The following is a 21,514-nucleotide window of genomic DNA, read 5'->3' on the forward strand; positions in this document are numbered from 1 at the left end:
ACGTTCCCATAGACGACGATGAAAACGCGGATCCTCTAACTCCAGGACACTTTTTAATTGGAGAGGCACCGATAACCATACCATCACCAACTTTCAAAGATGTGAACACGAACGTTTTATCTCGTTGGCAACACCTGCAAAAAATGTTAAATGATTTTTGGCACATTTGGCAACAAAATTATTTATCAACGCTTCAACAAAGAATGAAATGGACAAAAAAGGAACCGGAATTTGATATTGGCCAAATCGTATTAATAAAAAACGAAAACTTACCTCCTGGAAAGTGGTTATTAGGACGCATTGTCGACAAACATCCTGGAACCGACGGCCTAACGCGAGTGTACAGTGTCAAGAGCGGTGAAAATATTGTTAAACGTTCTATCAGTAAACTTTGTTTCTTTCCAGTCGATGTCTCAGAATAGGTAGACGTTAAATTATAAGTAGGTACAATAAAAATTAACTACTGTTATATGTATTTGTTTATAACTCTCAAAAAATTTTATTTGTTCTGATAAAAAACATTTTTTTTATTATTATATTAATTTGTAAATTTAAAATTAACTAGGTACTGTTATACTTGTGTATAACGTCCAAAAAATTATATTTGTTCTGATTAAGAACATATTTATTTTTATTATTATACTAATTTGTAAATTTCTTTCCAATTTTGATGTTTACGCAAACCTGGTTAAGAAAACTTAAACCTAATGAATGTATTAATGATTAATTGTATTTTAATTTTGTTGTAAATTTTGCATGATTACTTGATTTTGAAAAAGGATAATCAATATCCTTTTGGTGGGCGGTATGTTAAAGCTGTTTTAAAAATCTTATATGTATGCATGACCCACGCACACATGCATATCGTATTTAATAAGTACTATCCTAAACACACTTCAGTCTTCAATAAATCGTAGAACAAGCAACACTCATTTGTATTATTTCAAAAAACAGCAAGATCCAAAATCAACCTTATTACAAGCAACAACGCGTTAACTCTTGTTACAATGTTTTGGTATTCTTAGACTATAGTTGCCGCGTTTTGACAGTTTTCTACAGACTTAATTAAAAGAGATATCAAAAATCTGAAAAAAGGGGATGATAGAAGAACATAAAAGGAATCATTTGGTCCAAGGCAACTCAAAACGCTGTAACTTGAGTTGCAGCGTTTTACCATTTGACGGCAGTGATATTAATAAAATCCAACCAAAAATATGTCGTGTAAAATTGGCTGCCAAGACTCGCTAGCTTTTACCGTAAAAAGTTATCATATCTCAGCGAAAGCCAAGCCCCTGGCCCGCTGCTGCATGGCGGCAGCCTAGGTTAGGTTTTTAGGGTTCCGTACCCAAAAGGTAAAACGGGACCCTGTTACTAAGACTTCGCTGTCCGTCCGTCCGTCCGTCCGTCCGTCTGTCTGTCACCAGGCTGTATCTCACGAACCGTGATAGCTAGACAGTTGACATTTTCACAGATGATGTATTTCTGTTGCCGCTATAACAACAAATACTAAAAACAGAATAAAATAAAGATTTAAATGGGGCTCCCATACAACAAACGTGATTTTTGACCAAAGTTAAGCAACGTCGGGCGTGGTCAGTACTTGGATGGGTGACCGTTTTTTTTTGCATTTTTTTTTTCGTTTTTTTTTTCATTATGGTACGGAACACTTCGTGCGTGAGTCCGACTCGCACTTGCCCGGTTTTTTTTTAATGCGTTTATATGTGTTTTGTATTGTTTTGTGTTTTTATATTTTACTTTTATATTCATATTATAAACGACCTAGCTTAAGAAGAAAAAACTGTATGAAATTGTTAAATGAGAATACCGTTACTAGGGACTAAGAAAAATAAATTCAATGTGAGAGGGTTTGAAATTCTTTTCACGGTATTGATAGAAAGTTTTAGAGTATTTATTTGAATTTATAGAATTAGTATGTTTTGCTTGTCATCTTGTATTTTTTTAAATAAAAATTAGTCTTGTGACATTGACAATTTCATTTGTCTAGATTTGTTTGTAAAGTACTTTAGACCAGTTTAAAATAAAATTAAGAAGACTTGTAATAGGTACAATGTTTGGGGATTTCATTGGCTATACAACGTGGAAACGCTGCTAGTGTAAAGGTGACAGTCCATTTCCAACGACAGCAGCACTCCCATTCATTTTACCAAAAAGAATAGATAGTATAGAGGGGTCCTGTCATTGTAAATTTTGTAGTCACTGTAAATTTACTGCCATCTATCGACACACGACTAAAACTCAAAATGAAAACGCATAAAGTTATCAAAAAATGTATATATATGGATAAATGATTTTATTATTTTTATATCATTTTGATCCATGTTCATTCACTGATATCTATGAGTTAAAATTGTTAAATATGAAACGGTGTCGTCACGCCATCTAGCTGAGGATAGGCTAAAGGTGTGTGCGGCATCTATTCGAGAATGACTTTTACTTGAATTCCGAGGCACGTTTTTTCCTTAGACTTTATACGTCTTATACGAAGTTACATATGTCTTTGATTTTACTATGGAAATTGACAATAACACCGACGCGTTCGTACTAGTAGTGCAGCGGCGGTCAAAAATGGAATGTTACCCTAATGGGAAATTTTGGACCGGATGCGATTCAGGGTGGTCGTTTTTATTAGGGTTCCGTACCCAAAGGGTAAAACCGGGACCCTATTACTGAGACTCCGCTCTCCGTCTATCGGTCCGTCTGTCTGTCTGTCACCAAGCTATAACTCATGAACCGTGATAGCTTGTAAAATTTTCACAGATGATGTATTTCTGTTGCCGCTATAACAACAAATACTAAAACCAAATAAAGTAAACATTTAAGTGGGGCTCCCATACAACAAATGTGATTTTTTTGCCGTTTTCTGCGTAATGGTACGGAACCCTTCATGCGCGAGTCCGACTCGCACGTGGCCGGTATTAAATAACTGTATTAGAATAACCGACATTAACGGGTAAAGACGAGACCTGTTTGTTGCGGATAGATTTATTGTTTGTGTACAATGGCGGCGCCTGTTGCTGATTTGTGGTTGTGGCCTCCTGACGAAACCTGCGTTGTGGGAATGAATTTGTCATTAATTATGCTTAATTTTGATTAAAATAAAGTACTCATTAATAAGTACTTATATTATTATTTTTTGTACATCGATAATCTGTTCGTGATCTGGGTTCTAGCAAAATTATCAGTGCTTCACCCGAAAGTGTGGAGCGTATTACTGAACCAGAACCCTTTCGTTTTGCTGCAACGCACACAGCAAACCTACCTCTTATTAATGCTTCTGAATTATTTATTTAATAACATTTTTACAATATCATAAAGACACTAAAACTTATAAATAAATAATTTGCCCTAAGTCGTATAGTCCGTAGGTAGGGTGCCCAGAAGGCTAGCCGCATTGCCCCGCTGGATGGTAATTAATGCTTCTTATTCTTTATTTTACATTTAGTTTGGTATTGCTATTGTTTCTATTTTTTTGTCAACATGTGTGTGTTGTGGCAAGCGAATAAGGGATGACTCACGTTAGACCGGGCCTTGTCCGGGCCGGAGTTTCCGGAGCATCGTTTTCTATGGAAAGCATCACGTGATCGCCTGTCTTGTCATAGAAAAGTAAGCGCAGGAAGCTCCGGCCCGGACACGGCCCGGTCTAACGTGAGTCATCTTTAAATGGTTTATCTATCTACTTAATAAGTATAAATGAAAAAGTAAACGGAAAATATAGACTTCTGCGCGACTCCCGGATATTTTCTGTCCTACTAACCGCTCGCGTGTCGCGCCGCAGTGAGAGCGCATAAACAATTCAATATCAGCCCACTAATTACTGTAAACTAGATAAGACAGGATGTGCAGTACGGTTACCATCAGTTTGTCACTGACATAAACGCCGTCGAGAACGTAATTTACTTTCTATACATCTCGCTCGCACTCGCATATTAGTGCAAACGGGACGTATAGAAAGTAAATTACGTTCTCGATGGCGTTTATGTCAGTGACAAACTGATGGTAACCGTACAGGATGTGCTGAAGTATTCGGCTCTGTTCACTGACAGCCGGGGGACACGCAATAGAAAGTATAGGGAGTATTATCGCAATGTTCTGCCGCCAGAGTGCAGCACTAATTTGTTTAGTAAACCATAGAGTAACTTATACATACTAGGCCTTAAACAGGTTTTTGACAAGTTTTCACTATGTCATTGATGCATCAATGCGGTTTGTTTACAGGTGGCCTACCGCGAAACGCGAAAATCGAAGTTTCGTTATCTGCCTCTCTGTCGATCGAACAGACAAGAGTGATAGAGAGGCAGAAACCGAACTTTCGATTGTCGTGTTTCATGGTAGGACATGTGATTGAGCAAGTGACGCCCTCTACATGCAGAGTTTTGCGTAATATTCCCTATTAAGAGGGGGAGTAAGAGAGAACAAAAGATACGCCGCGCCGCGTGAAACTTGCGACGGAAAATTTGGCGATTTAGTGACTTTTAACGTTTTACCTCAGAACTCTGAAAGTATACTTTTGATTAAAATTTTGCTAGTCGAATTCCTCGGCTATATCACTAACTATTTTATACTAAAATGACAGTGTGTTTATTGGTCAAACAATGAATCTGGAATAGGTACTTATATAAAACTACTTTATAATAAAATAATACCTAAAATTAAAAACTAAACTAATCTAAATTAAAATACGTCTAAATAAGGCGCCCGCGGCATTGTGCCAAAGAAGCTGGCAGCATTCCCTCGCTGAATGGCAATATTGGCAATGCTAATGCGCTGCGAGAGAAAACTGCCAGCTCTCTGGTCACCGGTAAAATGGACGAGCTTTTTGCATAGTTCTTTGCAGAGAACATGTGCGCTTGGACCCCACGGCCCCAGTGTCTCGACACCAAATGCCACAAAGTGGTATTGGGTGCCGAGACCTTGATGTTTAACAAACTTTTTGCTTTCAGCCGCCTCAGCAGCTGCCCCTACTAAAATAATACTGCTATAGTATGCAGGTTAACCCGTGTGCAAGTGGATCTTTGATGAGTATTTTTGGCAACAAGCTGTTTTGTAGGATTTATGAATCGATTTATGTCTCTGATTCAGATGTAGTGGGGGAGACCGAGGCGAGTTGTGACAGAGGAGAGTTGTGACATTGTCGATTTTTTGGAATCTATTAACTAAAAACTAGGTCGCAATAGCGCGCGTTTGTTAGTTCAAGTTGCGAGCTAACAAACGCGCGCTATTGCGACCTAGTTTTTAGTTAATGGATTGCAAAAAATCGACAATGTCACAACTCTCCCCTGTCACAACTCACCTCGGTCTCCCCTGCATTTTCAATCTATTTCAATCAGTCTCGGTACAAAAAGTACTGAGGTTGACTGAAGTAGCATGACAAATACGAACAATTATGCACTACATCTGTATATACTACCAGAGATATATATAACTTCATATAAGATAAATAAAGTCTAAGAAAAAAACGTGCCTCGGACGGCCAAGGAAAAGTCATTCTCGAATAGATGGCGCCATTACCTTTGGCCTATTCTCGGCTAGATGGCGTTAGCGACACCGTTTGGTATTTAACAATTTTAACACATATCAGTGAAAGAACATGGGTCAGTATTAGGGTGTTTCATTTTTCCGAATTTTCGATTTTCATCTGACTTTGCTCGAATTCTTGTTCTAACTGATAAAAAAATATTATACATTTAAAAAAATTAAAATCGGTCAACATTTAGAGGTTGCACAACATCAACAAAGATTTTTCAAATAACCAACGACTCTACATCGGAGGGTAGAAAATGGTTTAAGCGGCTACCATCAAAGCGGAGAGTAGTGTGATACTGAACCTTCCACATATAAATAAATTTTTAAATTAGTAGTAAACTTGGATTTTGGTTACTCGATAAATGTTCTAATTAAGATTTTTCAGTTTTTCCACCTGTTTCCAAAGGAAAAGTGCTTTTATCGTGTTTTAGACGCAAAATTCAGTTTACTCATTCGATTTTAGTATCAGTTCATTATATTTTGTCATTTTAGAACATAGTTCATTTTCACGCAATGTATGGGGTTCTCACTCTACCTTTTCAACTTGTGCAACCTCTAAACGTTATTCGATTCTTTTGAAAATTGAAATAGATAGTTTTTAGTGTGGGGAGACTCCATTGGTGAGCAAAGTCAGGAAAAATATTACAACTTTTTTTTCTCCATACAAAAGTGAATCACCCTAGTCAGTATGGAACAATAAAAATTAAGAATCATTTATCCGTAAACATATTTTGATTATTTTATACATTTTCAATTTTATTTTAAGTTTTAATCGTGTGTCGATAGATGGCAGTAAATGTACCGTGACTACAAAATTGACAATGACAGGACCCCTCTATACTATCTATTCTTTTTGATACTACTATATACTGCTTTTTTTAATAGCAAATATTTATTTACAAAATATATTAATACATTATTTTTACGCCATGTTAAGTACCTACACAATAAAATAACGGTTCTCTGAGGGCAAGTAAAATATTACGGCAATATCTTACGCGCACACAATGACCTTTTATTTATGTAGACGTGTGACGTTCATAGTTGACAAAATTAAAAATTGATCCAACGATTTTGACAGCTTGACAGGTTGGCGTCACCCATACGCCTAACTAAATATAGGTTCCGGAACCTATATTTAATGGCTCACAATCGTGCGCCTGGTACCATATCTACCTCAATTTACTTACATCTATGCGCGCACATCCCATATTTTTCTTCTAAACAGAAGCCAAATTGCTTGTCAAAGGAAAAATAGTCAGCTATTAAACTATAATCAAAGATGAAAAGGAAATGTTCTAGTCAAAGCACTTAGTTTTACTTGCCCTCAGAGAACCGTTATTTTAAAATTAAAATAATTTGTAACCTTATTTTCATAGGACACTTCTCAAAGGTTAAAAAAACAAGTATTTCTGTTTTATTTTACTCTCAAGTAGCCTTACCACGACTTGCTTATATCTTGCTAGCTTGCTAGCTATGCTTGTAAATAATGAATACATGTACCTACATAACCGGTTTGTACCCTGCAGATTTTTTCATAATATTGCTTAGAAAGCTTTTAGTATTACCAGAACGTAAAACAGCATTTTAAAACATGTCTCTTTAAAACATCGTTTGCGTAAACAAGGTGAATCCTAAACTAAGAAACATAATATTGCAATATTAAAACTAAAGTTAAAACTAGAAATAAAATAAAAACACAAACTATAAAATATACTTCCCTACAAAAACCAAACTAATTAAAAGAGAATACCCCTTCTAACAAATCGGACTGCGGCGTGGACCTCAGAAATTGGTGGCGTTACGGGCGATTGTGCACTACAATGAATTTTACTGTCCGGCAGTCCGAGTTTTTACGGTCCGACATGGCACGCCATTAAATGTATATGTCGCAGTTGGATCGTATAATCCGCCGTATTACATTACGGCTAGCCGTTTTCAAAAACAGGGGCGTTTTGAAATGCGGCGGTTTAACGATTAGCCGGATTGAATGCGGCTGAATGAGAATCCGCCGGAATGTATTCGGCACCATACGTTCTTCAACACGGCTAGCCGTAATGTAATACAGCGAGTCATTAGCCGCCGCTTTGACAGTTTTTAGTTCCCATTTTCAACACCTGTGGCGCTGCCTGACAAACGCTGGGGTGTCCATCAAATCTGGAGTTCGTCGGACTGTTTCTTTTCAAAAAACATTTCCTTCGCAACTTAACTAGACGGAGCCCCGCTTCGCGGGGCTCCTATTTCTGAGCGGTTTGCCCTTCGGGCATCTGAAGCTACCTAACGAACCTAACCTACCTACCTATTGATTTAGTGAGACGTCCGTGAAAACATTACACTTTGAGGAAAAAAGCGTAGGTAGGTAAGTAGGTTAGGTTCGTTAGGTAGCTTCAGATGCCCGAAGGGCAAACCGCCCAGAAATAGGAGCCCCGCTTGCGGGGCTCCGTCTATTTAAGTTGTGAAGGAAATGTTTTGGAAAAGAAACACGTGTAGTGCGGTGGGAGCATGGTAAAAATAAATTAAATTGCAAACATTGTCAAACTCCGGTTACGTAGGCGACCGAAAGAACTGGTCACTCTACAATCTAAAATAGTAGTACGATGCGGCTAAACGTAGGCCGCCTTATTGAAGAACGTATCGCAATGACAATCCGGCTAATCGTCGAACCGCCGCATTTCAAAACGCCCCTGTTTTTGAAAACGGCTAGCCGTAATGTAATACGGCGGATTATACGATCTGACTACGACATATATAGTAGCTTGTGCACTACACGTAATTTTACCGTCCGACATTTTAATTTTCCCCATTCCGGACCGTTTTTTCCGAGATGACAGCTATGAAAAACGTGTTTATGCTTGTGCACTGCGTCTGGAATTAGTATTATTCATGACTTGGGCGGGCTAGGGGGGGGGGGGGGTGTGTTTCATGCGCCGCACCTGTAAGTAAAAAGACGGACAAGTGCACAAGCCAATCATCCGTTTTTTTCATGCCACTGCTCCGCACCTGCGAGTAAAAAGACGGACAAGTGCACAAGCCAATCATCCGTTTTTTTCATGCCACTGCGCCGCACCTGCGAGTAAAAAGACGGACAAGTGCACAAGCCAATCATCCGTTTTTTTTCATGCCATATCGAACCATGAAAACTCAGACTGCCGGACAGTAAAATTCATTGTAGTGCACAATCGCCCTACCTCTCTGTATCGCAAGAGAAATACGTTGAAAGAGGTACTTAGCGCCAGCCCTAGGGTCTCCTGTGTCAACCAGCCGCGTCGACAGAGTGCTCTTATGAATATTGTCATGTCGGCTGACCAGGGACCCAAAGTCTCAACCGCGAGCTCCGAAAACTCATAGTGGTTGGGCAACGCCGAGTATTTGCGGCGCTTGAGTACTTGGGCCTGGTCAGCCGCAGCGCCGGCCCGAATGTGGGTCCCCTGGATGAGCAAAGATGTACAAATGAAAAGAAAAAATATACAAGTGGGAGACTTAATGCCTAATAGGCATTGTACAATTTTAGTGAGAAACGTTACTTACTTACTACTTACTCCGTTGGCTCAGCGACCCGAAATGAGATGGGAAACGTAGTTAACGAATATTAGAGAATCATTTTAATATCGGTTGTATGTTGCTTTCTTTAAATTTTAAGTATGTAATGGTACTACTAAACGAAATTAATAACTAGCTTAAATCTAAAATAGGCCCTTGAGGCCTTCCTCAAGGGCCTATTTTAGATCCTCAAGGGCCTATTTTAGATTTAAGCTAGTTATTAATTTCGTTTAGTAGTACCACTGTATATATATTGTATGTGAATAAATGATTTATTCAGTATGTAATAATTATATAAACGTGCCTTGTGTAACGGCTTTATAGAAAAAATAATATTTGTTTTTCTTTATCAGATACTTTGCCCAAATCTCTCATTACAATATTAGGATAAATATCATGATAAAAGCAGCCGATGGAAAATACTAATATAAAGGAAAAAAATACGAGCGTAATAATATACGGTAAACATCAACAAACAAACAATAGGTATCTTTACAATACAACAAAAACAAGTATAAGAAGGAAATAACGATCAAATAACGTCCCGTGCAAAAACCCTTAATTACGTAGCGACGTCAAGTCGCTAATAAGGTTTCTTAGGAAAGTTGTTGACATAAGCAACATCAACATCTTCTAGCCACCCTTCTGACGGAGGTAAATTTAAAACTTAACCCCTCGTATGCTTAACCCTTAAACAGGCCTGACGCATTTTTTACTTTTGATTACTGATTCGGGTAGGTAACCTTTGTAAGAAAAGTAATTTCTTGATTTTTAGGGTTTCGTATTTTTTATTATCACTAATTCATTTTAAAAAACCCGGTGGTTTTTATATGCCCACTGCCCGTTACCAATGGTGCTACGTGGTCTGTATATGGCCACTGCCTTGTTAGCCATACATAGTAGTTTTAAGAGTAAGTCACGTGCACATCCCATTTACACTTCCGTTACAAAATGCACTGCACTTTGTTATCGATTTGAAATTGACAACTAAACTGTCAAAGGAATTTGTATTGAGACCTCCCATTTTTTTACGTTAGGAAATCATCCACTTTATAGACTTTACGGCAATGACATTTTGCGGTCGTTGCATTTACTCTGCTCGTCAAAAAAAAATTGTTATGTGGTACCTATAGATACACTACCTGTTTAAGGGTTACACGGACCCGTGCGTGGAAATTTAAATCTATTGTTTTAAATGTCAAGGTCACTTTTTCAATTATCTAATCTGACAGACTGCATCTTTTTCTTCTTTTCCCTGCCCTTATCCAACGTTATGTGGGGTCGGCACAACATGTTTTTCTCTTCCATTCTCCTCTCTTTCTTCACCTCAGCGCTCACTCCTTTCTTTCTCATATCCTCTCTCACACAATCCATCCATCGTTTTTTGGGTCTACCATCCGCTCTCCGTCCATCAACATTCATCCCTAACATTATTTTGCCTAAATGCCATTCATCCCTCCTCATTACGTCATGCCCATACCACGCTTACCTACTCCTCATCTTCTCCGTTACGCGTTGCTTGTAACATTACAAATAAATTATTTCTGATCCAATATAAAAGAGTCCATACAAAGCGGCAGTTCCGGCAGCCGACTTACTTATACCGGGCAGTGGAGCGAAATAAAGTGAACGTTAATTTGTACTTCCAACGGGAAATTAGTTATTATCTTCGTACCCATTCATAATTAATTACTTATCGATAATTTATTCAACCCATATTCCACGGATGGTTAAAGACTGATTGATTGATTAAAAAATAATGATTATAAACTGTTCTATATGCTGTTTTGACAAAAACTCCTTTATGGGCCGATTTTGATTTTGTAGTCGACTTTATTTTGGTTAAGTACATATTAAAAAAACCGGACAAGTGCGAGTCGGACTCGCCCACCGAGGGTTCCGTACTTTTTAGTATTTGTTGCTATAGCGGATACAGAAATACATCATCTGTGAAAATTTCAACTGTCTAGCTATCACGGTTCGTGAGATACAGCCTGGTGACAGACGGACGGACGGACGGACAGCGGAGTCTTAGTAATAGGGTCCCGTTTTACCCTTTGGGTACAGAACCCTAAACAAATATCTCGTTTAGAGCTCCTCATTCTGGGCGGGATAAATAAGAAATCACAACATGTTCCGAAAAAAAAAATGTTATAGTTCAGCTTAAAAACAATTTAAAAGTGGAAAAAAGCACTATCATTGGTGGATTTGGTGGGACTTGAACCTGGATCGCTGGCTCAGCTAAATCTAGATGTCCGTGATATTGTGATCGCTCAATATACTAGACTAGACGATCAATAGTATCATGATAATGATAAATATCAGTAAATCACAGTATTTATTGTACGTCTAGCCTTCGCCTTACTGCACGTGATGGTCGTAATCCGCTCAACCGCTCAATTGATGTTTGATTATATCATTACAGTCACATTAACATAGGCAAGTAACTGGCACAAATAACCATTGTGAACTCTAAAGTCTAGGAAGACAAGACTTTTAGATAAAGTTCTTTCAATAGAATTACTAAGTGTATGGTTGAGCGCCGGTACAAATGTATCTTTTGTTTTATCAATTGAATTTACTACTACTATGAATTAGAGTTTAGTTCTAGTACAGTCACCTGCAATAATATGTTACACAACGAAGGCCGCAAAAATATCTGACACGATCTTATTCGTAGAGCCATAAGAGCGTGTCACATATTTTTGCGGCCTTCGAAGAGTAACATATTATTGCAGGTGACTGTACATAGGTAAGATTTCTGTTTTGTTTTTTTTTATTCGCCTATTTTAGTGCCCCACTGCTGGGCAAAGGCCTCCCCTCATTTCCTCCACTCGACCCTATCATCGGCATTTTCCCACCATTTGGGGTAGAATGCGTCCAAGTCGTCCCGCCATCTCCTTTTCGGTCTGCCTGAACCCCGGCCTGCACCGTCTATGGTGTTCCGTGGGTCCCACTCAGTAACCATTTTGGCCCACCTTCCCGGGTGCATGCGGCAGACAAGTTTGGTTTAGGTGAAAAAAATATACACCGAAATTATTATGGCATCGATAAGATACATTGCTTCCCTATTACGTATAATTATTAAACTAATCGAATAACAACAAATAAATGATGTAGTAGGTGTTAGTAATAGCATTTCTAGTGGTATATGTTCATATTAAATTGATTGATATTAACTGTTTATACGTTTCACAAAAAATATTATCGTATAATTTGCTGTTTTAGTAATTTATTTACACGTAAATCAAAAGATTTGATAATTTACAGTAATATTAAACATTCCATCCAAATATTTGTGTAAATATTTATTACAATTAAAGACAGAGAAAAAATTACAATTCTCAATCACTTTCAAATACTTTTTTCCTATATTATTTATTTGCGATTTCAATTCACTAAAACAGTAAAAACGCCTTCTATAGTAACACTTCACCCACTATAGGATTTGTTTACTTCGTTATTTTACTAAAGCTATATTAAAACCCTTGAATATGAAATTCTTGTCATACCTACCCCTACCTATGACGCTATTAATTCTGCAGCTCAGAATCCTATCTGTTGTATATGTAATAAATTAAATAAATCTCTTCTAATTATATTTTCAAATAAAATACCCAATTAATGAGAAGTTGTCATAAATAAGCATTAAGGAAAGGACACGTGAAATTGATCACAACAGAAATAGAAAATCAGTAATAACGGAAATTCCTCAAGAGGAAAGCCGGAGACTAATTTCACAGCAAACTGAGCTAATTACCCGTTGGCATGTCATCGGTATGGAATTGGTAAAGCGTCGTGTACACGGCCGGCAGGAAATCTAATGACAGGTGAAAAACTTGGGAAATGTTCGCTGCACGGAAATTGACACGGAATTGGTTGATGTTGATTCAATTGTGAAAATTAAGTATACAAAAAGGCGTTGTTTCTACATGATTAGCGTTTATTATTCGTTGATTAGGTAGTATAATCTTTCATAAAATAAAAAGAACAGGTTACTTACTTTTATTATGTAAGTACATAATTACTTAATAAACCTATTTGAATTCTAAAAATCTCAAAGATTTATATAAATTTGGCGTAATTGAGTAAATGGGCGAGAAATATTTATACGACAGATTTTAGATAAATCATTTAAGTACATATTATGTAGTAAGCAATCCTTTGCCATCGTTTTTTTCGGAAACATTCGTATTTGTCATGCTATTTCAGTAAACCTCAGTACTTTTTGTACTGAGACTGACTGAAATAGCATAACACGTTCGTGGGTTTCCGTGAAAATACGACGGTAAAGGATTATTCACAACATCTGTAACAAAACGTGTAGGTATTCTTAATTTCTCATAGGTGTGTTGAGAATGGAGAATTACACGGCTTGGCTTAATTTACACGCGTTTCAATTTATACTATATCTCGGGCCCAGTTTATCGGAGTACACAGTCTCCTAACTCACTTTACTTCTCAAATCCAGCCTTCGTCTCTGCATATACACCCTATCATATAGCGTAAAAATCGTTTCTATAATTTTTAATATCCAAAGAGAAAAATGGGGACCACGTTTGTATGGAGAAACGGTCACGTGGCTTCGTTCCTTGTTCTAATAATGCGTTCTAGGTCATTTTTATGAAAAAAATAATCTCTATCGTCAAGATGGTGTAGCGATTTTGATACGAAATTAAACCAAAAGCACCAGGGGGTCGATTTTCGAATTTCGACGCTCGATCTCGTGATTTTCCCTTCAATATATCTCCACTGGGCATTTAAATTCTACTGATAGAATTGAAAACGAGTGGATTTCAAAATTATCATGTCGCTGTTTTCCACAGACTTTTGAGTGACGAAATCGAGCGGTCGAAATTCAAAAATCGGCTCCGAGATGATACTTGATAAAAATATAAAACTAGATTAGAATTCGAGCTCAGTGGGACTGTTCGATCTGTGTGAAATTGTCTTATAATATTTATTTATTATTAAAGTGTATTTTTTTAAAGGAAAATAAAATCCTATTAAGATAGAGGTGAACTCATAAATTCCTATTACAATTCTAGGCATGATTACTGCATTTAAAAATTTACTAATTTTCTGGTTATATTGCCTGGATTTCTAAAGAATCGTGAAGAACATTGTATTTTATCCTGAACAATAAAACCTCAAATCCAACTCCTCATTTAAATCTAAGCACGTAATCAATTAAAACGATCTGCTAATGTACACCCGGTTTTACAAATATCGTCCCATTATAAATGTTAAGTCACCAATATTTTCATTCTAAATACAATCTTTTTACAATGCGTTAAGGCTTAAATTGCTACAAGCTGTGATGTTGATTTATTACTTTCTTTAATTAATAACTAGGCATGTGTGACGATATGGGTAACGAAGCATGATTTTTCAATCAAAGCTGGATTAATATGTTCACGGTATTTTCATTTGTTAATTATTTTATTATTTTATAAATTGTTAAACTTTGACATATATATACTTATTAATTCAAAACTTTGTATTGTTAATTTTAAGTTACATTTTCTTCGAATTAATTATATCTGAATTTGAAAACGATCTAGAAACCTCGAATTAATTAAGATTTAAATTTACGCTTTGTGACTTGGGAAAGTCATTAGAAACTGATTCGGATTAATTATTTCATCTTTGTGCCCTAAAGTTTGCAACTATATTATTATGGATGATGAATTGTTTCTTTCTGTTCCTTTCTTTTAGTTACCTACTGTTCCTTGCATTGTTTTTTTTTAGTTTACTGTACTAGTACTAACATTTAGTTTTGTATTATCACTTTTTACTGTAGACCTTAAATATGGTTCTTCAATAAATTTTGAGTGTATTTGAATTTGTTATAATTTTCTATCAAAATTCCAACACTTACCTTTAGCAGTTCTGCTCTCGTAAACTTCCAAGTCCACGACACCGCTCCTCTCCTCAGGCTTGTTCAACCGAAACGACCAGTCGTTCCAGTCGAAGCTGAACGCGTGACTCTCCAGGAACCTCGACAGGAATCCCTGCCTCGACCTCGCTTGCCGCAGCCCCTTCACCGCCACCGGCTCGATCGTGAGCGCGTCGAACACCTTCACCGCCCTCTGCTGTCTCATGCTCCTCACAAACTCCCTCGCCATATGCTCAATACACGTTGCATTATCACTGCAGTTCAACTCAACTATACCGGCCCTCGCTTGCGCCACCACCATACAAGCGATCAACAATATGGCAGTCATTTTGAACCAATGTCACTACACTTCAGCACTAAAGTCACCAATCCATTTGTGGGTCACGACTCCTTGATCCGCTCCACCTACATCGGTGGTTAGTTCGTCAATGGGTCTTCGAATGCACTGCCGATGATTTTTATCCACGGTCACGGTGCTTGCTTCTGCAAGTCCGTGTGTGCATTTTTTTTTTGCCGGTGCCTTCACATGTGTTGGTATTCTAGTTGATTTACATTAGACCACTTTTCTTTCCACTGGGCGAGTTTGCGATCAATTATTTTCCGTCGTGCGCGCGCGTAAGGTGCAATCTCGTCGATCGAAGCGAAATTTATGCGAAAAAATTGTTATAAGCGCACGGATTCGTTATTAGGCCTGCAGGAATGATATTTTACTTTCGAATGTACTGTTAGCAAATATGGACTATTTTACTTTTATCGTTTTTAAATCACATTACTATCTTTTTGTACTACCTACTAGTACACTTTATTTCAATAATTACCTCAGAGGAATATTACTTGTCTTACATTTTCTGTCAATGACTTAGTTAGTAAGTATTAGTTTTGATACACATCAACATGCAACGAATGTAAATTAGTCGAGACTGAAACAGAACAAGATAAACATGACGTTTAAAGTTTTGCATTCGCAAATAGACCGAAATGTGATACCAGACTGAAATGAAACGATGGTGATTACCATAACGTTTATCCCATTTGTTTATGAATTAACAGCCCGTGAAAATGTTGTTGTAACTTTTCTACTGATGCTACACATGCAAAATACCGTGACAAATGTGCGTGAGCACAACGGAAGGTAGTTCGACAATGTTCCTGAGACAACCTATCTATGTTCCATCGGAACTTGGTATATTTGTTCTGTATCGGATAACAGCATATCTTCGGTAGCATCTTGCAAATTCTGCCGAAACTGTTCAGTAAAAACGGACGACTTTTTATCGAGCTGAAGTGAAAAATATCACGCTTTTACGTAAACGTAGGTACGTGGCGTGCCAAACTTTAGCCAAAAAAAGTGTTCCAAGAGTAACCGCCATATTATAAGCTTTTATTTAACTAGCCCTGTTAGTATGTTGGTTTGTTAGTACATGGATCAAATCTTGGAAGCTATATTTGATCCACTTCCCGATTTCCATTTGAGCTGAAAATTTGCATGCATTATGTAAGTCAGGTGTGACAATGCACCATCGAGGTGATCTGATGATGGACACAGAAGGTGGCCATAGGGACGATGTGATAAAACAACGCAACCTAATTGTAGTTGGGGTTTTTAGAATTGTCTCGATGAGTATTAGTTGCCTGTGGTAAAAATTTAAAGTCAGCGATAAAAGATTGATATTTTTGGAAAAACATTATTATTTTTAGAATCTAACTTTTCATCGTCACTTTTATAAATATTATAAATATTTTTCAACTTTGGTCGTTCGTTTTAATGTAACAATATGCTTGGCTATAGCAGAGGTAGGAAACTAGCTCTAGTTTCCTACCCCTACTATAGCCGTTCGGTTCGGGCCACGTTCGGCCATTCTCGGCTCCATTCGGCTCAGCATTGCTCCGAGCACTTATTAGGGTTGGCACAACGTTGACGTCCCTTTGCATGCACACCCGTATTATTTGGTGCACAGCTATATTACTTGAATTTTGACAACTCTAAATAGCCTATTAGGAAAGTGCCACATTAGAAAGGGACAGCATGATTTGTCCCTGAACTGCTGTCAAACTTCGGTTTTGTAGGAAGTACTTATCCTTTCTGTACGGTAGTACTTTTACTTATTCTGTGGCTATAGCTAAGATGAGTTAAGATCTCGCTTCCGCTGATATAACAGAATAAGGCAATAAAATATAGTAGTTTTGTTTACTGTAGCTCTCGAGCGGCAATTAAGAGCCAAAATCTAGTTCCGGACTGGGTTGAACTAGAATCACAATTTCGGGACAAGGGTAGTTTTGTTTTTACCAAACGTACAATAAGATATCAAAAAGGAAATTAAAATTAAAAACTAAATTAAAATAAATCTAAAAAAGGCCCCTTCGGCATTGTGCCAAAGATGCTGGCAGCATTTCCTCGCTGAATGGCAATACTAATGCGCTGCGAGTTACATTAATTTTTTTTCCGTAGTTATATTTAAAAAAAATATGGTTGTCTGCAAAGTCGGTTTACGGACGATAATTTTGCGACGATAAGAAAACATTACCATTACATTACGTAACGTTACCATGGAGATGTGTCCACAACGTTACCATGGAGATTTGTCCACAACGTGACACTTTGTCGTGCATACTACCAGTGTTCATCGATTTATAAGACGTTATCACGTCAAAAAAAGCATTAATTGACCCTGGTGTTAGTCAACTCTTAGGAGTACATTTGGCATGGTTTCTATGTACCAATTTTGTTAAAATATGGGTTGAGTATTAATTAACCTAGATTTATGAAATTTGGCAAAATGTGGGTCAAAAATATAGAGCAGAAAAAAATATTATCGAAAAAATTTTTTAAGTGTACCTATTTATTATCAATATATTTCTTTAATCGATTCCAATTAAGTCGAAAGATGGTTATAGCGACTTTTAAAACGATTTAACTCTATAGAATAGTGATCGCGAAAAATAGAAAGAAAAGTAGCCCGGCGATGGCCGCGATAAAAGCTTTCAATTAAAATTCCAAAGAAACTTGATTAAGTCTCCAAATGTGTTCATAGCGATTAAGATATTAATTGGAAACGAGAGTCAAGCCAATGAAGACAAAGACTTTTTTATACAGAATGCAGTCAGAAATTAAATTGAAAAAATCTAGTTTTCTTGACGGATATCGAGCTATTGAAAGGAAAGTAAATGCCAATTGATGCTTAAAGTAAACTCATCCCTTAAGAGCTGATTTAGACGGCGCGCGAACTCGCATGCGATTTTAGTTACATTGCGGACTTAGGTTACGTCCAATTCAACCGACCGGATAAAACCTGCAATGTAATGAAACTCGCATGCGAGTTCTCGCATCGTCTAAATGAGCCCTAAGTTTAAATAAGAAGTATGGATCTATTTATACGGGAATAATCCTAAGGTATTTTTATATTATTAGGTATTATTATATGTCTTTTTAAAAACGTGTAAATTTGAATTCCTATTTAAACTAATTGTAAATAAGAAGAAATTGTAATTACCTAAACAGATTAACGCCATTAATGGAAAATTACAAGAATAATTTATTATTTATTAAAGTTTGCCAACAGGTGTAACAGTCGAAATTGTCCCCCTGCACCTTATAACAGTAAATTTACAAACCAATCCAATGCAATTTCCATTATAAGCAGTAAATAAATAAATAAAGAATGTCAAATAATATACATTAAATCAAATTGTATAATTTTGCGGTTTAGACTCACTTGTATTAAGTCACTCGCGCGACATGTTTCGGAGAGCCTAGGTCTCCTTTCTCAAGCACTAACATGTAACATGTAACATGTCGCGCGAATATTCGGCGAACATTTTGAGTCACAATTATTATGAAAATTGTTCGCCAACAAAGCACAACGTTTGCTAAGATATATTTTTTGTCGAACAGAATTAATTAATGTAGTTATTGTCAATCAAAACAGACCCATGAGAATTTGTTGATGACAAATAAAATATTTTTTAATCAACAAATGCTCAAAAAGGGTCTTCGTATTTAACAACTTTCCAAGAATACATTTTAAATATATACTCTTACCCAGTTTTTGGTTATTTTTATTGTGTAATTTTTCTTTTTAGGTAGGTTAAACGGGTGCCCCTTAATACGCCTAACATTAATTGCCATAATATGAATTCGCATAACAGATTTGGCATAAAATAATTGTTCATAACATTGGACAGGCATAATAATAAAAAAGCATAACACTTATTGCGCATAATAATGACTCCGCATATTTTAAATATGCATAACATTATTAACTATAACTTTAACTGTCACAAAATGAATTAGCATAATTTTATAAAGCGAGCGTATTAGATGGATCAGGGCAAAACGAACTTAACCAACTCGGTTAGGTTAGGTTTTTTTACTAACAGCCCGATAATAGATATATTCACATCCTGAATAACTCCTCAGATCTCTTAAATAAATAAAATAATATATTAATCAAAATTACATTTGTCAGTACCTCTATAACTGGTAAATAGAACCTATACCTATAAATCGGTAGGATGGAAAAAACCATCCAAACTAAATTTAAATGCTTCCAAATACCGCTTTTTGGTGACGTAGCAATCTGTTTCCTTCCTTTTATATATATACCATTTAATAATTATGCAAAGTAACGTTATGCTTATCACGTTTATCCTAAGTCATCGTTATGACAATATATGTTATACGCATTAACATTATGCGTACTCAGTTATACGAAATAATGTTATGTGATATAAATGTTATGCGTAATATATGTTATGCCAATTTGAATTAGGAGTATTACGTTATGCGAATTAATATAGAACCAGGTTAAACAGCTATTCGGTATTCGGCCGAATACTAAGAACATTCGGCCGAATACCGAATATTCAGCAAAGTAGCCGAATAGGCCGAATACCGTATAGTTGCCGAATATTCGTGGCATCTCTAGTCTTTACACTCATTACAAACGTCATAATAAAAATATGATTTTCATAGACATTTGACATTAATGAAGATATAGCCACTCTTTGTCATTGCCATTGCAAATGCCATGCAGATTTAGCTTGGTCCGACTCAACTTATGTTATGATAACAACGTTACGTTGAATTCCTGGTGTAGATATAATATTAAATAATAACTTATTACAAGTATGTAAGTATGTTATTAACAGAAACGTTAACATTAAATTACGAATTTATACGCTTCATAACACTACAATTAAGTTTTTATGTAGGTTTATTTTCTAGTTTCATCTCATTCGATTGAAAAAAGCAAGTAGGGGTTAAAATTTAAATACAAATTAATTACAAATAAATCAGGATAAAATTACATGTCTAAAAACAACAAAATTACACAACAGCGCACAACAACGGCGTCACTTGAGTCACTTCAATCAATTGTAAACAAAAAATAATAATTACGTTCTTATATTTATTTTTTTATTAAATACAAAAATGTTTTATTACTTTATTAGATTAATAATGTAAATAATCAATCAAATTCCTATCTCATACTGTAGACAATTAATCCACTTAACGAACGCATTAAAAAAAAGGTATCGATGTAAAATACTTACAAACAATTCATAGCTATACTCTGTATCTTTAGGTATTTAAATAAAAGCAAACAAATAGTTTGTATATTTTCGGGTAGTTATAACATTTAGTGGTTAACCAACCAAATACAAAACCGCCTGAATCTGTCACTGAACGACATGACTTTAACCTACATTATTTGATCATGTAATGTTTTCATCTACCCTCAACTGGCTTAAGGCGTGCTTTTCCCGTACGAGCTAAGCGAACCAGTTTTTTGAATCCATCGGAAATATAAGAAACAATGTTTTAAAATTGTGAAAAAAATATATCTTATACTTAAGGATCTGGCAGATATGTTTTGGATCTCAAAAACATGATTAGATAAACTTTGCTCGATAGAAAAAAAATCCAAAGTTACGCCTTTTTTTAACAATAAATCAATCTCAGAGCTACAATACAAACTTTTTAGACTTGTTTTTTACATAAATGTATAGGTAATAAGATAATCTAGATGATTTGGATCACTTTGTCTCGGTAACATCATTAAAATAATTTCTATGTTTCAATACCTACTAAATCCGCAACCGCTATCACTCGCGAACGCACTTACGCCCTCTTCAGTCGCGCGGCAGCGCTTGTAGAGGACGGACCTGCGTCAGTGTGTTCCGCGCGGACATGTGATTTTACCATTTACAAACAATGGGAAACAAAGCATATGAAACGGAAGAAAAAGTCACTAAGTGCTATAAAAACACACTTTCTGATAACAGAAGCATCTAATACTTTACGAGGTGCTTGAAAGCGCCTAGCTTTCCTACATCAACAGTTAAAATATTTCAGTATTTTCACTAGGTCAGCAACCAATTTCAATATAGGTAAATAATATTATATTCCTAGATAATATAATTGTGAGTATGTAAGTATGATATATTTACAGTATTTCACCTTTACTGATCCGATCTGCAAAATTATTATATTCCTTCGTGCTCTTTGACTCCTTTGAAAATCAGAAATTA

The 21,514-nt window shown here is 36.3% G+C and overlaps 2 protein-coding genes across 3 annotated transcripts in view; one reads left to right on the forward strand and one right to left on the reverse strand.

The window, feature by feature from the left end:
- LOC134801045 (uncharacterized) overlaps positions 1-1,535 on the forward strand; it is a 50,273-nt gene extending 48,738 nt beyond the window's left edge. Inside the window, exon 2 of the mRNA XM_063773569.1 lies at positions 1,323-1,535. The gene's annotated coding sequence lies outside the window, so the exon portion shown is untranslated. The remainder of the gene's footprint in view (positions 1-1,322) is intronic.
- The window catches only part of LOC134801022 (uncharacterized), a 46,569-nt gene extending 30,759 nt beyond the window's left edge, over positions 1-15,810 (reverse strand). For both annotated transcript variants that reach the window (XM_063773523.1, XM_063773522.1), the window contains exon 1: positions 14,966-15,810. In XM_063773523.1, coding sequence (XP_063629593.1) covers positions 14,966-15,311 — 346 coding nt within the window. In that variant the 5' untranslated portion in view covers positions 15,312-15,810. The remainder of the gene's footprint in view (positions 1-14,965) is intronic.
- Positions 15,811-21,514: the final 5,704 nt, after the last annotated feature.

This window comes from Cydia splendana, chromosome 21 (genome assembly GCF_910591565.1).
Source record: "Cydia splendana chromosome 21, ilCydSple1.2, whole genome shotgun sequence".
Classification (NCBI taxonomy): domain Eukaryota; kingdom Metazoa; phylum Arthropoda; class Insecta; order Lepidoptera; family Tortricidae; genus Cydia; species Cydia splendana.